Genomic DNA, 14,979 nt, shown 5'->3' with positions numbered 1-14,979 from the left:
TGCTAATGCAGGGGACACGGGTTTGAGCCCTGGTCCAGAAGATTCCACATGCCGCAGAGCAACTAAGCCTGTGCGCCACAACTACTGAGCCTGTGCTCTAGAGCCCGTGCTCCACAACAAGAGAAGCCACCGCAATGAGAAGCCCGTGCACTGCAATGATAGTAGCCCCCGCTTGCCACAACTAGAGAAAGCCCGTGTGCAGCAACAAAGACCCAATGCAGCCAAAAATAAATAATTAAATAAAAATTTAAAACCCCACAATATTTCAAATAAAAAAAAGAAAAGAAAAAAGAAACAGGCTGAATGGCCTGAAGACAAAGGAAAGGAGGTGGCAGGATCTGTTGTTAACTGAGAGAAGGGAGAGCTTCAGAACCAGCACATCCACTAAAGGCACTGGGAGTCAGGCCTGGGCAGTCACAGCCTCTACCCTTCCCACACCCAAGGAAGCTTGACACTTCATTTGATCTCAGCCTCATCACTGCTCAGAAGAGACCCTGATATCAACCAGTCACCGACAGCTCAGGTACTCCTAGGGATTGACCTGAAACTTAGAGCGCTTCTCAAGGCTTGCTCCCCCACCTCATTCAGGCCTCTGTTCAAATGTCACTCCCACAAATAGAGACTCCCTCATTACCTTTGCTAAAAATAGCTCCCTGTCAACTCCAACGCTCACTCTGGTTTTCATGGTTCTTCTGGTTTTCATGGTTCTTCTATCGCTGCCTAACCTTTTACTATACATTCATTGTTTGTCTCCCTCACAAAAAACATAAGCTTCTGTGGGCAGGGACTACTTTAGTCACTGTTGATCCCCAGCACCTAGAATAGGGCTTGGCAACCAGTGTGAGCTGATTAAATATCTGCTGAATGAATGAAAGAAAAGAACTTCACAAAAACAACGACTTGGACTTCCCTGGTGGCGCAGTGGTTAAGAATCTGCCTGCCGATGCAGGGGATGCGGGTTCAAGCCCTGGTCTGGAAAGATCCCACATGCTGTGGAGCAACTAAGCCCATGCGCCACAACTACTGAGCCTGCGCTCTAGAGACTGCGAGCCGTAAGTATTGAGCCCGTGTGCCACAGCTACTGAAACCCGCGCGCCTAGAGCCTGTGCTCTGCAACAAGAGAAGACACTGCAACGAGAAGCTTGTGCACCGTAACGAAGAGTAGCCCCTGCACACTGCTGCTAGAGAAAGCCCGCAGCAGCAACGAAGGCCCAACGCAGCCAAAAATAAATAAATAAATAAATAAATAATTTTAAAAAACCCCACGACTTATGGTCTTGGCATGGACCCTGGCGATCTTGACCTTAGATTTTTTGTTGTTGTTGTAAATTTATTATTATTATTATTTTTATATTTGGTTGCGTTGGGTCTTCGTTGCTACGTGCGGGCTTTCTCTGGTTGCGGCAAGAGGGGGCTACTCTTTGTTGCGGTGTGCGGGCTTCTCATTGCAGTGGCTTCTCTTGTTGCGGAGCACGGGCTCTAGGTGCGCGGGCTTCAGTAGTTGTGGCACGGGAGCTCTAGAGCATAGGCTCAGTAGTTGTGGCGCACGGGCTTCATTGCTCCACAGCATGTGGGATCTTCCCGGACCAGGGCTCGAACCCGTGTCCCCTGAATTGGCAGGCAGATTCTTAACCACGGCGCCACCAGGGAAGCCCTTGAGCCTAGGTTTGAGCTCAGTTTTGTTAATAAGTTGCTGTGTGGCTTTGAGCAAATCACTTTACCTATTTGGGCCCATATTGCCTCACTCCTGAAACAAGGAAGTGGATCAAGAAAGAACTAAAGTCCCCTTCCAACTCTTTACAGTCTGCAGAACAAAGATCTTATTATCCTACCAAAGGCAATTTGTTACTAGCCACCAGTGGGTTCAGATTTACCTCAGATCAACACATTTTTAAAATCGAAGTTGATTGTATTCAAGAAGTCTTGGGCTTCCCTGGTGGCGCAGTGGTTGAGAATCTGCCTGCTAATGCAGGGGACATGGGTTCGAGCCCTGGTCTGGGAGGATCCCACATGCCGCGGAGCAACTAGGCCCGTGAACCACAACTACTGAGCCTGCGCATCTGGAGCCTGTGCTCCGCAACAAGAGAGGCCGCAATAGAGAGAGGCCCGCGCACTGCGATGAAGAGTGGCCCCCGCTTGCCACAACTAGAGAAAGCCCTCGCACAGAAACGAAGACCCAACATAGCAAAAATACGTAAATAAATTAATAAACTCCTACCCCCAACATCAAAAAAAAAAAAAAAAAAAACAAGAAAAAAAGTCACCTCATACCTCTGGCAGGAAGAGAGAAAAGTAACCATTAAAAAAAAAAAAAAAAAAAAAAGAAGTCTCTCCTCTAAGCAGAATAAAGCAGGGTAAACGGCAAATGGAGACACCGTATGACAGGAGCGCAATATTGCTCTGAGTAGAAACAACTGCACAGCCAGAAAGGATAGACTGATGGCCACTTTCCCACATTCTTTGAGGCACCAAGATCCCACAGGTCAACATGGGAAGATAGGGCCTGCCCTCTGAAGGGGATGGATGAGTGGATGGTGGGAGGAAGAGAAGACACAGGTAGATACGGAGAAAGCAGGAGCCCTGAGCCCTGGAATCCAGACACCCCCCCACTCCCCGCCTAGTTCTGCCTTTTACAGGATCTCAAACGACTGCCTCTAGGCTCTGGGCCTCTGCCTCTCACCTATGACTCCCCTCATCACTGACGGGGGCACAATACCCTCCAGACCCTTCTCAGACTTCCGTGTTCTGCGAGAGGATGCCTTCCAAGATTTCCTCAGAGACCAAACTTCAGATTCTTAAGGGATGCTTGGACTGTTACCTGGACCCTCCCCTATGCCCGAGTCACTTAAGAAGGGAGCGTTCAGGCTGATGCTCCCGGGGCTGAGCCCTAAGGAGCTAGAAGCTGCAGGGCTCACTGGCCGATCTGGGGGCGTCCCCAGTGATGCCAAAAGGTGACATCTTGTTGCAAACCTGAAGAATTTGGAGACCCAGTTGCTCCTGAAAGAGGCAACTCTCGAAGTACCCGGACCGGAGTCCTAGGCCTCTGCCTGTCACCAGAAACATTAAGTACAGTACGGGGCGAGTTCCCTCGGGTCCCCTGAGAGGCTCACGTCTCCGGGGTCTTGCTGCTGGTGCGGAAGCCACGCCCCAGGTCCCGGAGGAGCGGCGCCGGCCGCCCCCGCCCGCCAGGGTCGCGACCCCTCAGCCCAAGCTCGGAAAAGAGCCTGCGCCTCCACCCTCGCGGCCCGGCCCGCGCTCACCGCCTTCTCCAGGTGGCTGCGCGCCTGCTCGCTGTTCTTGGTGTGGTGGTAGAGCACGGAGCCGAGCTGCAGGTGTGTTCGGGCCTCAATGCGCTGCGGCGGCTTGAAGGGGAACACGGCCTGCAAGCAGTGCACACACAGGCGGATCTTGGGCGGGCTGGAAGTGCGGAAGTGTTCGGCAAAGCCCAGGAGCGCCAGGTACCAGGACTCAGCCGCCTCGGCCTGCGCTGCCTGGGCCGCCGCCGCCTGAGCCGCCGCCGCCGCCTGAGCCGCCATTTTGGCCTCCCCAACAACAAACTGCCGCCACAGGGAGGCGGAAGCAGGCGCACGGGGCGGGGCCGGGAGCGCCTCGGATTTCTCGCGAGAGCTGCTGTACTAAGCATCCTGGAATATGTAGTTTGTATTTGGAGCGGCCGCGGCTCCGGGAAGGTCTGAGAAAAGGCGACACCCTCTGGTCCGCGGGACTGTGACCGGAGATTTCCGATGGGCTGAGGTTTGCATTCCTGGGGTGAAGACCCCCAGGTGTCCAAGGAATGGCAGGGCGTGGCTTGCCGACGTGGACTACATCTCCCATCAGGCCATGCGTACTATAACAAGCGCCCCACGCCCCCGGTGGCGCCGGAGCATTGTGGGATTGGATGAGTCTCAAGATGGACAACCGGGATGTTGCAGGTAACAGCCCCCGCCTCCCCGCAAGCGTCTGCCTGGGTGTTCGGGCTATGAGTCTTTGCTTCGCCCTACCGTCGGGCCTACCTCAACCTGCCGGCCCTTAACCTCAGCCTCCCGGTGGCTGGAAGAGGCGGCTTCTGCACCACCCCCGTCTCCCGAGACCCCAGACCCAGTTACCCCGCCCCCGCCCACCCCCCCACCGCTGGTTTGCTGAGGACGCCAGGCTTTCCTTAAAGGCCGCCACTGGGATCTGCCCTGCGCCTGCTTTCCGAAATAACCGCCTTCAGGGCTGCTCTGAGCTCCGCTCCCCGAGCCAGTGGCAACCTTGGGCTGTCCTGCGCCTCTCTTCGTGGCAGCTCTTGACTGGCCTGTATCCCGCTTTCTGGAAAAGCTGTTTTTCCGAACTGCACTCGGCCTCCCTGTACACATTTTCCTGGGTCTTTAGAGCCCCTACTTTACCACAAGCCTTTTTCTTCCCCCTCCCCCACCCCCAGCCCTAGCCCCCCGCCCCCAGACTGGGATACACTGAGGAAATATTCATTGTGTGCTAGGCACTGTTCTAGTTGCTGAGGATGTAGTGTAACCAAGACGGGGCCATGCCTTCCTGAAGGCTACTTTCTACTGGGGCATCACAATGTACAAAAAAGGAAATATTTACAGAGAGTGAGTTATAATGATATGAGAGAGTGGAGGTGCAGGTTGCTGGTATTGGGTGGTCAAGGAAAGCCTTTTTGAGCAGAAGATATTTGAGATGAGAAGATGCCAACTATTGGAAGGCCTGGAAGGCAGAGCCTTCTATGCAGAGGGGGACAGCAAGTGCAAAGGCCTTGAGAGCTTGTCATTTTGAAGAATGTCAGGGATGAAGTGGAAGTGGGGAGGGGAGCCATCTCTGGCAGCGTCTTGAAAATCGGCTTTCAGAATTTGGATTTTATTTTGAGTCCCATGGGGAACGTTCGAGGTGTCTTCTCCATCTCCACAGCTATCACCCTTGTCTGAAGACACCATCATCTTTTGCTTGGAGCCAGTAAGCCTCCTTGTTGGTCTCCTTGCTGCCTATGCACTCTGTCCAATCAGTAGACAGAATGATCTTAAAAATAAAAATACCAGTTGGATCTTATCAGCTTAATACTCCCCTGTCACTTCCTAAAACCCTTTAAGTAAAACTCAGACTCCCGATCTTGCTCTGCTCCTGCTAGCCCCACCCCTGGAACTGCCTGCTCTGACCACATTGGACCTCTGCTGCTTACTCTGCCCAGATCACTCCCCATGTGGCTTTTCAGGAAGCCACCTCTTTATCTTTCTGGTTTTAGCTTAAATGTCCCCTTTTTTAACGGTTATTTTCTGGCTGCCCTAGCTGTATTGGTGGTCCTCTGTTATGCTTTCTCACCTTTTTTTGTTTGTTTGTTTCCAGCAGAGAGCTCTTATCATGACTTTGCAACTACTTTTTTGTTACAAGTCTTTTGTCTCCTCAGCCAGAGGTGAATCCCACATGGGCAGAGGCCCCTTCTGTCTTGATTAGCACCAAGTACAGCATGTGGTGCATAACTCAGTAAATGTGTGCTAAATAAATGAAGGAACAGATGTGTGAATGTCAATCTGAAAATGTCAGTTGCTGCAGGCGGCAGCATCTGGGTGGCTCCCATAGCAGCCACTGGGCATGTTTTTGGAGCAAAGGTGATTTCTGATGTCCTTCTTTTCCCTCCCCAGGAAAGGCTAACCGGTGGTTTGGTGTTGCTCCTCCCAAGTCTGGAAAAATGAACATGAACATCCTTCACCAGGAGGAGCTCATTGCTCAGAAGAAACGGGAAATTGAAGCCAAACTGGAGCAGAAAGCCAAGCAGAATCAGGTGGCCAGCCCTCAGCCCCGGCATCCTGGCGAGTAAGTCTACCCTGAGGCTGGATTAGGGTCTTCGAGGGTCGCCAGCAGAGGGCTTTGCTTGCGAGAGTAGTCGAGGTGTTTCTGCATCTAGCCACAGCCTGATGGTGCGAGGAGGAACGCAGGTGCACTTTCAGGAGGCTGTGTGGCAGGAGAGAAACAAGGGGTGTATGGGAGCCCAGAGGATGGCTGCCAACTCTCACTCAGTGGTTATTTACTGCTGACCAGTTGTGGGCCAGGGGCCAAGAATACAGCACGGAGCAAAAACCCAGATTCCATCTCTGCCTTTATGGGGCTCACGGTCTACTTGTGAAGGGGAGTCCCAGTTATACCCCTAGAGCTCTGGCAGGTAACATGAGGCAGTGTGCTCCCAGATGCAGCAGCTGCCGTAGGGATGCAGAAGAGGCTCTGCATTCTGAAGGCCCCAGGCAGAGCCAGCCCTTTGAGGAAGCAGGAAAGGACTGCCAAGGGCAGAAGGGAGGCGAGCCCCTGTGTGTCAGGCAGCTCGAGCTACTGCACCAAAGGGGCTGTTTCTGAGCCAGGAGAGAGGGTTTCCTCCTGACTGTCCTGAGAAACTCTGAGGGCACCCAAGAGTTTTGAGCAGGGGTGGTGTGATCATGAGGGCACCCAAGAGTTCTGAGCAGGGGTGGTGTGATCAGGGTGACAAGATCCAAGAATTTCAGGCTGGAGATTGACAGAGACAAGCCCCTTCCTCTGCAGTCTGAAGTGTGGGGCATGTTAGCCCTCCACTAAGGCTCTGTTCCAGCTCCCACCTTTTCTAAGAGTCCGTGGCTTCTCCTTGAGGGCGGGACTTAGACTTCATTCTTGTTGGAACCTCCAGGGTGTTCAGGAACATGGGGCCTGGATGTTGAGTGATCTGTGGGTGGGCTTGTGGGCTGTCACCCCTGGGGTTATGGAAGGACTTGCACAAAGATGGGAAAGGCCTGTAGGACTGCTTCCAAGAGGGCCCCCTGGAGGCTGCTGGATCTCAGCGCCAGGATCAGGCAGCGAAAAAGGAACATCAGGTGGGTGGGTGCAGAGTACAGGTAGCTTTAAAAATAAGGTTGTTTTTCGGGCTTCCCTGGTGGCGCAGTGATTGAGAGTCCGCCTGCCGATGCAGGGGAGACGGGTTTGTGCCCCGGTCTGGGAAGATCCGACATGCCGTGGAGCGGCTGGGCCCGTGAGCCATGGCCGCTGAGCCTGCGTGTCCGGAGCCTGTGCTCCGCAGCGGGAGAGGCCACAACAGTGAGAGGCCTGCGTAACGCAAAAAAAAAAAAAAAAAAAAGAAAAGAAGGTTGTTTTCCCCATTGTAAAAGCTTAGAACACCTTAGAATTTCGTGCTGCACAAATAAGAAACATTCAGGTTGCCTCAAGAGAACCATTTTGATATATTCCCTTCCCATGTCATTGCTTTGTTTCACTAAATTGTGGTCAATTTCATATGTCGCTTCCCCTGCCCCCCACTTTTTAAAGGAAAAGCTTCCCCCCAACCCCTGCGTTACAACTCTTTAGAACCGTCACAGTGTTAAAGTTTTATTTATTCATATTAAGATATGACTTACATGCTATAAAATTGACTTTTTAAACTATACAACCTAGTGATTTTCAGTATATTCACAGCATTGTGCAACTATTATTACTAATTCCAGAACATTTTGTCACTCCAGAAAGAAACCCCACGCCCATTAGCAATCACTCCCCATTCCCTCTTCCTTCAGCCCCTGACAATTACTAATCTACTTTCTGTCTGTGTGGATTTACCTATTCTAGATATTTCATGTAATACGCGGCCTTTTGTGTCTGGGTCTTTTCACTGGACGTGATGTTTTCAAGGTTCATCACTTTGTAGCACGTGTCAGTACTTCATTCCTTTTTTTGGTGGCTGAATAATATTCCATTGTGTGGATGGACCATGTTTTGTTTATCTGTTCATCAAAAGCCATCATTTAACAGCTGTGTGATAACCCCTGCCATTTTTTTTTAAATAGATTTTTATTTATTTATTTATTGGCTGCGTTGGGTCTTCCGTGGCTGTGCGTGGGCTCTCTCTAGTTGCTGAGGGCTTCTTATTGCGGTGGCTTCTCTTGTTGCGGAGCATAGGCTCCAGGCGCGCAGGCTTCAGTAGTTGTGGCTCGCGGGCTCCAGAGCGCAGGCTCAGTAGTTGTGGCGCATGGGCTTCGTTGCTCCGCGGCATGTGGGATCTTCCCGGACCAGGGCTCGAACCCATGTCCCCTGCATTGGCATGCGGATTCTTAACCACTGCGCCACAGGGAAGCCCCTGCCATTTGTTACAGGTGGTTTTCAAGTGGGATTCGTGTGCTGACCATGCTGCTGACCCGCAGTGTTTTTTGGGGTTTTTTTTTGGCCTCACCGTGTGGCTTGCGGGGTCTTAGTTCCCTGACCAGGGATTGAACCCGGGCCCTTGGCAGTGAAAGTGTGGAGTCCTAACCACTGGACTGCCAGAGAATTCCCCCCGAAGTATTTTCTTGTCCTTCATTGTCCCTGCCTTCTTTCTGTCCCTCCTGAGGGAGGTGCACATAGCATGAGGACAGGGCCAGGGTCACTAGAAGGCACTGCTTGTTCAATGCCAAGGCTGGTTATCAGCAGAACTTTCTCTTTCATATAAAATAACTTTTACTGCCTTCTCTCTCTCTTTTGTTTTTTAACTTTAAAGATAATTCATATATGTGGTAGAAAACCTGGGAAGTAGAGGAGAAGAAAATGAGGAAGAAATAAAATCAGTTGTAACCCTGCAACCCAGAGGCAAGTGCTGGTTGCATTTTGATGGATTTTTGTAACAATTTTTCAGTCAAATATATTTTTACATAGGTAGGACCACCCTGTAGATACTGTTTTATATCCTGCCTTTTTGTTTTTCATTTAACGTTGTGCTTGGTTGCTTTATAAGAATTTAACTTTTCAGGGCCACTCCATCTGCCTTATGGATGTCTCGTAATTTATTTAACCAGTGCCCCTTGTTGACTACTTAGGTTTTTTTCCACTTTTACTTCATTAGAACGGATTTCGAGGAGGATAAAACTTTACTTTAAAGGAAAAAGTTCAGACCTGTGGGCTCCCTGAGCTTTTCCAGTTATTGGGTGTGTCTGTATGATGGATGTGCCCCTAAAAGCAGCACATACGAGGAGTTTCTGAGGTTAGAGCAAGATAGTATGCTGTAGGAAAAGATGAAAGAAGTAGAATATATGCTATGATCACAGGCTTATTTCCTCTATTTCTAATCTAAGGGGCAAATCAAAGAAGTATATCAAAGTATTAATTGTAGCTCTTGTGAGGTGAGGAGACTTTTTCAGGGTTTTCTCCTTGCTTTCTTTATTTCTGTTTTTTTCCACATTCCCATTTGCTCATAATGAGCCTCTGTCACTTTTTTGATAAGGAAAGATGAATTTGAATTAAACATTTAGGCCCCTGGGTTTGCTTTTGTGTGCGTTAAAAATAAATTTTTCTTACTTCAAAATAAAACATACTCTTTTCAAAAAGAGAAAGTAATAAAAATATAAAGTTCCCCTGTAATTCTCCCACCAAGAAATGGCTTTGGGTATTTTCCTCTGCTCATGTGAAACCCACAGAAGCACTGGCTGACCCAGGCGTGGAACTGCTGTCGCACGCAGGTACAGACACAGGCCCTGCCTTTGAGAACTCTGCAGTCTAGCTGGGAAAACAGACGTAAGAGTCAATGATAGCCCGGATGATTTGTTAACAATAAGTACGGCAGGTGGTTCTGAGCCATCTTCTTGGGGAGGCCCTTTGGACCTGGAAGGTCAACATGCGGGTAGAGAGAACACCAGCACAGGTGGGATTGCTTTGACTAGAACAAGATTGTTTCATCTTACTACTCTGAAGACTGCTCTGTACACTCAGTTGTTCCCTGGCATCTTTGGGGGCCTGTTTTGGGTCCCCTTAGGTGAGAACACAGGGGTGGGGGTGAGACTGAGGCCGGCAAGGCGTGCTCCCTCCCCTCTTCTCAAGGCTTACCCTGTCTGTCCTCTGTCTCGGGTCTAGAATTGCAAACGCACACAACTCTAATGTTTCCAACAAGTTTGCCAACGACGGCAGCTTCTTGCAGCAGTTTCTGAAGTTGCAGAAGGCACAGACCAGCACAGGTGAGTGCAGTCCCCCACCCCGACCCCGTCCCATCTCACCTCCTCCTAGAGCTCCCCCTGCTGGCTTTCTCTCCCAAGGGTCTCTCAGCACCTCAGAAATGGCAGGTCCCACCTTAGACTTGTTCCTCTCACCCCTCATTCATTGAGCGCCCTCATTCTACTCGTCCTCACGCTAAACGCCCAAGGGGAGAGTGCAGACCTTGCCCTTTAGATGCTTACCCCCAAGAAGTGGAGACCAAGAAGCCAGGTTTCGATCCAGGGGGTAGGGGCCAGGACTGAGCATGCCCCAGGGTTGTGGGACTGAGGCTTGAGTTAGAGCGGCAGCCCAGGTGCAAGGAAAAGGACCCTCTTCGGGCGGGGGCGGGGGGCAGGGGCGCTTGACCCACAGGAGCCCCATGGGACACGCCAGGTGTGAGAATCACCACCTGTGGGAAGCCCACCTGTATCTGTGGTTGTGCACAGATACCAGTCTCATTTTTACTGTAAGAAAGTTACTGGTGAAACAGCTGACCTTTAACCTTTGTCAGGTTTCCCAGGTAACAGTGAAGACAGTTAACCCAAGGCCAAGTGTACCCACAGAGAGGGAGAAAGGGCTATATGAGCTCTTCACTGGGGGGTCTCATGCCATGAATTGTGTTTGAAAAGTCCCAAATAGATTGGCTCCAGGCCGCTACTGACAACCAGAGGGAGTGGGTGTAAGCTGGACGTGGGGATTCAGGTCTCATCCAGAAGAGCTGCAGCAGCCCTAGTCTGTGGATATAGGCATCAGAGGTACCTATTGCCAGAGTTGCCACCTGCAGAGTCCCGGGCTGGGTGACCACAGTAGGTTCTTCTCTGCACCTCAGGGGTCCTCATCTGTCAAATGGGGGTGGCGTCCTCCCTGAGTGCTTCTGGTCACCCACTGCCTGCCAGCGCTGTGCTAGAAGTTAAGAACCCAGCCACCTGGGGCTCGGAGCATGCAGGTTAGGCAGAAAGATAGGAAACCTGCACCACAGACCTTGAGTGTGGGTATCCTTCCTTGTATCCCAAGATGCCCCGCCGAGTGCGCCCGCTGCCCCGCCTCGTGTGCTCCCTCGCACTGGGAAGAGGCCCCCCCTCATCAGTAGCCCGCCAGGCCAGATGAAGAACTACGTGCATGCCAAGCAGCTGCCCGTGGCCAGCCGCCCGAGCGTCTTCCAGTCTCCTGACGAGGACGAGGAGGAGGACTATGAGCAGTGGCTGGAGATCAAAGGTGAGGGGCCGGGGCTGCTGCCCCCCTTCCACAGCTGCCCCTCCAGCTGCTCCGGCAGGGTCCACGGGCATCGTGGAGCGCACAGCCAGGGCTGTGGGGTGCTTGGGGCTGTGGTCAGGGGGTGCCTCCAGGCTGAGCCTTCAGGATGAGAGAGGGGAAGGAAAGGGTGGCGAGCAGAGCATGGGGAGCACGGAGGGGCTGCATCCTGGGAGCTGTGAGACCCACTGTCCGCCTGTATGGGGGCTGGCCTCCGGGGGGGCGTTCTCAGGGAGCGTTCACTTGTGCCCTCCTCATCCAGTACTAGAAGAGGAGCTCCTCAGTGCGGGTACTTGTCTCCACAAGTTTGGGCCAGAGGTATGAGCGTGCGGGTTGGAGGGTGTGCTCTCCTGCCCAGGGAAGGACAGTCATTGGCCTTGGGTGAGCCAGTTCCAGCCCCATGGTGGAGGAGGGCGGAGGAGGGTGGTGATGGTGGCACTCCTAGTGCATCCAGCCGTGTCCATATTCAGAACGAGACTTCGGTGCTGTGTGGAGAACGAGCTGTGTGAAGTCCTGGCCCTGGGCCACCTCTGCTCCAGGAGGGCTAGCACAGTCATGTCTCCCTGACAGGACAGACCGAAGTGACCATATAATGATGCCATGACAGCCTCTAGGACTCTTGTTCTGGATGAGGGTGCCGGCTTCAGGCCGTGCATCTAAACAGATCAGGGGCCAACCTCGAACCTTGGAGCACTAGTCAGAATGGAGTCAGTGAGCTTGGTGTTTCCTCAGAGAGGGGCCCTGGCAGTTCAATGGTACCCTGCTGGGAACTGCCACTTTATGAGGGGCAGTGGGTGTCTCAAGGCCTTTGAGGCTTTTATGGCCTGCTGTTGATACAACCTCAGAAAAGCACCTGTGCTTTGTAAAGTGACCAGGTCAGGGTCATTGCCAGGCATGTGGGAGGAGGGTGAGGCTTAGGGAAAAGGTAGACACAGAATGTCTCTCAGACCTCTTATAGGTCCTCCTTAGGCCACATGTTGTACCCCCCCACCCCCACCCCGCGAGCTTCCTGGCAGTACAAGCAGCAGGGGGAATAAGAGTGGCCACAGGCTCAGTGTCTGGCCCCATTGCCAGGAGGAGCAAACATTCCTAAGCACTGACTGACATCAAGAAATTTCTTCTGAGAGTTTGCATATGAGAGATGTGAGCTGTATGGTGGCTGACAGTCTCAGAAACAGGCCAGCAGTAAATACAAAAGCAAGTGCCACGTGGCTCAAAGTGGAGGCTAATACAAAAATATATTTTTTAGTGGTGTTCACTGAAAGTGCTCTGAGGTAACAATTAAACCCGTTGCAATGAGTGTCCCTAGCTCCCAGATGTTGGTCTGGAAACACATGTTCTCACTCATGGAAACCAGGACTTCTTGGAGAAATGGCTGGCTCTAGGTCTGGGCAGGAAGCGTCTGAGATGATCCTGAAGCGCCCTGTCCCAGCAGGTATCGAGGAGGCCGTCAGAGACTGGGCTCATGTCCAAAGGCCTCAGGAGCCAGCTTGAAGAGGCTCCACTGGCCACAGAGGGGGTGATTGAGCTTCTGTGATGATATTAATTGTGTTGGATTGAAACCCACTGATGTCTTTAAATCAGAGTTTGTAATGATATTTTAAAAAAGAATTTGTCTTTGAAGGATGAAAGGGAATTGATTTATTGTACTGAACACTGGTAAAGAAAGGAATTGAGCATTCCACAAAAGGAGGGGGAGGCTGGCTATGTTTTCCAACATCTCCCTGCCAGCCTGGGGACTGGCTTGGCCTTTGGGAGGCTCACACACTTTTCTCCCTCCAGCATGTCTCGCAAAGGCTGTCTAGACCGACTCACCCCTCATCATGGTGCTTTGTGCATGGACCCGGGACGCCCGACAACCTCCCGCATTTCACCCTCTTCTCCCCCGACCCCTCTGTCCTTGTGGTCCGTAGAGAGAGTGTGCCTGTTGACTGTGGGGTGTGTGAGTTGAACCCCAGTACTGACAGCCTCCTTAAAGTTTCACCCCCAGAGGGAGCCGAGACTCGGAAAGTGATAGAGAAATTGGCCCGCTTTGTGGCAGAAGGAGGCCCCGAGTTAGAAAAAGTAGCTATGGAGAACTACAAGGATAACCCAGCATTTTCGTAAGTACTTCTGGGAGGGGAAGGCCACTGCTGCTTAATGTTCGTGCCACACATTAGTACATGCAAATGTTCTTGTAAAACCCTGGTGGTGACTGAAGCTGGCCGGGGCTGGATGCTTACTTGCTTGGGCCAGACACTGTTCTGAGAGCTTTCTCATTCACACCAGAGGTAGCAAGGGGCCCAGTGTGGTGTGGAGACTTATTTTTGGGCCCCATCGAGGTGTCTCTGCTCAGCAGCTTGCTTTTGCACAGTATGTCTTCAGAAGCTGCATGGGTCCACCCATCCCCGTTGCTCATTTCCCACTGTTTGTTTTACAAAACTCCTCTCCAGGTTTTTGCACGATAAGAATAGCAGGGAATTCCTCTACTACAGAAAGAAGGTGGCTGAGATAAGAAAGGAAGCACAGAAGTTGCAGGCAGCCTCTCAGAAAGGTAGGTGGTTGAAGGGGGTGGGAGGTTCTAGGGAGGCGTGTGGACAAACCACGCCCCAGGTGGAATCGGGGTTCCTTTCCTGGAACCCGCTGTGGCGTGGGGTGGCGTTGACAGTGCAGGTCTGTGCCCTCCCAGGGAGCTGGGATCATGCTGGGACCAGCACTGCCCTCCCTGCCAGTGCTCTGAGGAGTGGGGAAATCTAAGGGTCAAGGTAACGGTCAAGGTCATGTCCAGGAGCTCAGCCCTGTGCATGTAAAGGGGGCACAGGGGAGGAACACTTGCCCCTTGGTTCATGGTCATTTTCACAAGTGCTAATGAGCACCTGCTGGGCACTGAGGAGACCTAGAGACAAATGCAGTGACTGAGACTTGTCGAGGAGGGCCAGGAGACAAAAACGGTCAGCTGGTGGGATGAGTGTCAGGGGAGGGTGAGATGCTGCCTGGTCTCCAGCTGTAATGAAGTGAAACCCCAGCCAGGTGCTGGTGGGCAGCAGGGGGATTGATGTTTAAGCCAAATGTGGGCCACAGACGTTGGTTCATCATGTCTGTCACTTGCAGTCCCTTGCCCTGACCACCTTCCCAGGAGAGGTGGGCCAGGCCCATCCCCCCATGTGACCTGGGGGGACAGCTGCCAGCAGAAAGACTGAGGTGGGGATTCCCATCTCTCCTCCAGCCTGGACCCAGACTATCCCTTACATTCTGTTCCCATGTCCCAGTGGGGGTCCAAAACCCCCAGACATACGGGTTGGGAAGGGGTCGGTTGTTGGGGGCAGAAGCTCAAGATATATTATTATATTAATTCAGGTGTTTGGTTCCGGTGCAGTAATCTGATTCCCATTTGCCTGTTTTTCTTTGTATTGTTCCTAAAATAAACCCCTCTTGTTGCCCGGGGTTCTTAGCAGAAATTAGGCTGTTGGGTGTGGTGAGTTGAGCTCAGTACTGACAGCCTGCTTAAAGTTTCACCCCCAGAGGATGAAGAGGTCAAGAACCTCGCAGAAAAGTTGGCCAGGTTCATAGCGGATGGGGGTCCTGAGGTGGAAACCATTGCCCTCCAGAACAACCGCGAGAACCAGGCATTCAGGTAAGCGGCGGGGGGAACCCACTGGAGAGGTAACCTCTCACCCTAGTCACAGCTCCCCCGCTGAGAAAACGGGCTTGGTGTGGTATTGAGACGTGCTAGGGTCCCATGGCAAGAAGTTGGCAGGGCCAGGACTCGGGTCCAGGAGTTTCTGACCACAGAGTTTAGCCGTGCCA

The 14,979-nt window shown here is 52.1% G+C and overlaps 2 protein-coding genes across 3 annotated transcripts in view; one reads left to right on the top strand and one right to left on the bottom strand.

The window, feature by feature from the left end:
- MAU2 (MAU2 sister chromatid cohesion factor) overlaps positions 1-3,552 on the bottom strand; it is a 34,416-nt gene extending 30,864 nt beyond the window's left edge. For both annotated transcript variants that reach the window (XM_060093950.1, XM_060093951.1), the window contains exon 1: positions 3,261-3,552. In XM_060093950.1, coding sequence (XP_059949933.1) covers positions 3,261-3,536 — 276 coding nt within the window. In that variant the 5' untranslated portion in view covers positions 3,537-3,552. The remainder of the gene's footprint in view (positions 1-3,260) is intronic.
- Positions 3,553-3,871: 319 nt separating this feature from the next.
- SUGP1 (SURP and G-patch domain containing 1) overlaps positions 3,872-14,979 on the top strand; it is a 29,550-nt gene continuing 18,442 nt past the window's right edge. The window contains exons 1-7 of the mRNA XM_060093949.1: positions 3,872-3,932; positions 5,637-5,808; positions 9,826-9,926; positions 10,957-11,157; positions 13,172-13,295; positions 13,626-13,726; positions 14,683-14,806. Coding sequence (XP_059949932.1) covers positions 3,899-3,932; positions 5,637-5,808; positions 9,826-9,926; positions 10,957-11,157; positions 13,172-13,295; positions 13,626-13,726; positions 14,683-14,806 — 857 coding nt within the window. The 5' untranslated portion in view covers positions 3,872-3,898. The remainder of the gene's footprint in view (positions 3,933-5,636; positions 5,809-9,825; positions 9,927-10,956; positions 11,158-13,171; positions 13,296-13,625; positions 13,727-14,682; positions 14,807-14,979) is intronic.

This window comes from Mesoplodon densirostris, chromosome 3 (assembly GCF_025265405.1).
Source record: "Mesoplodon densirostris isolate mMesDen1 chromosome 3, mMesDen1 primary haplotype, whole genome shotgun sequence".
NCBI classification, from domain to species: Eukaryota; Metazoa; Chordata; class Mammalia; order Artiodactyla; family Ziphiidae; genus Mesoplodon; species Mesoplodon densirostris.
Note: the sequence above shows the minus strand (reverse complement) of the source record. Positions and strands in the feature narration are given on the sequence as shown.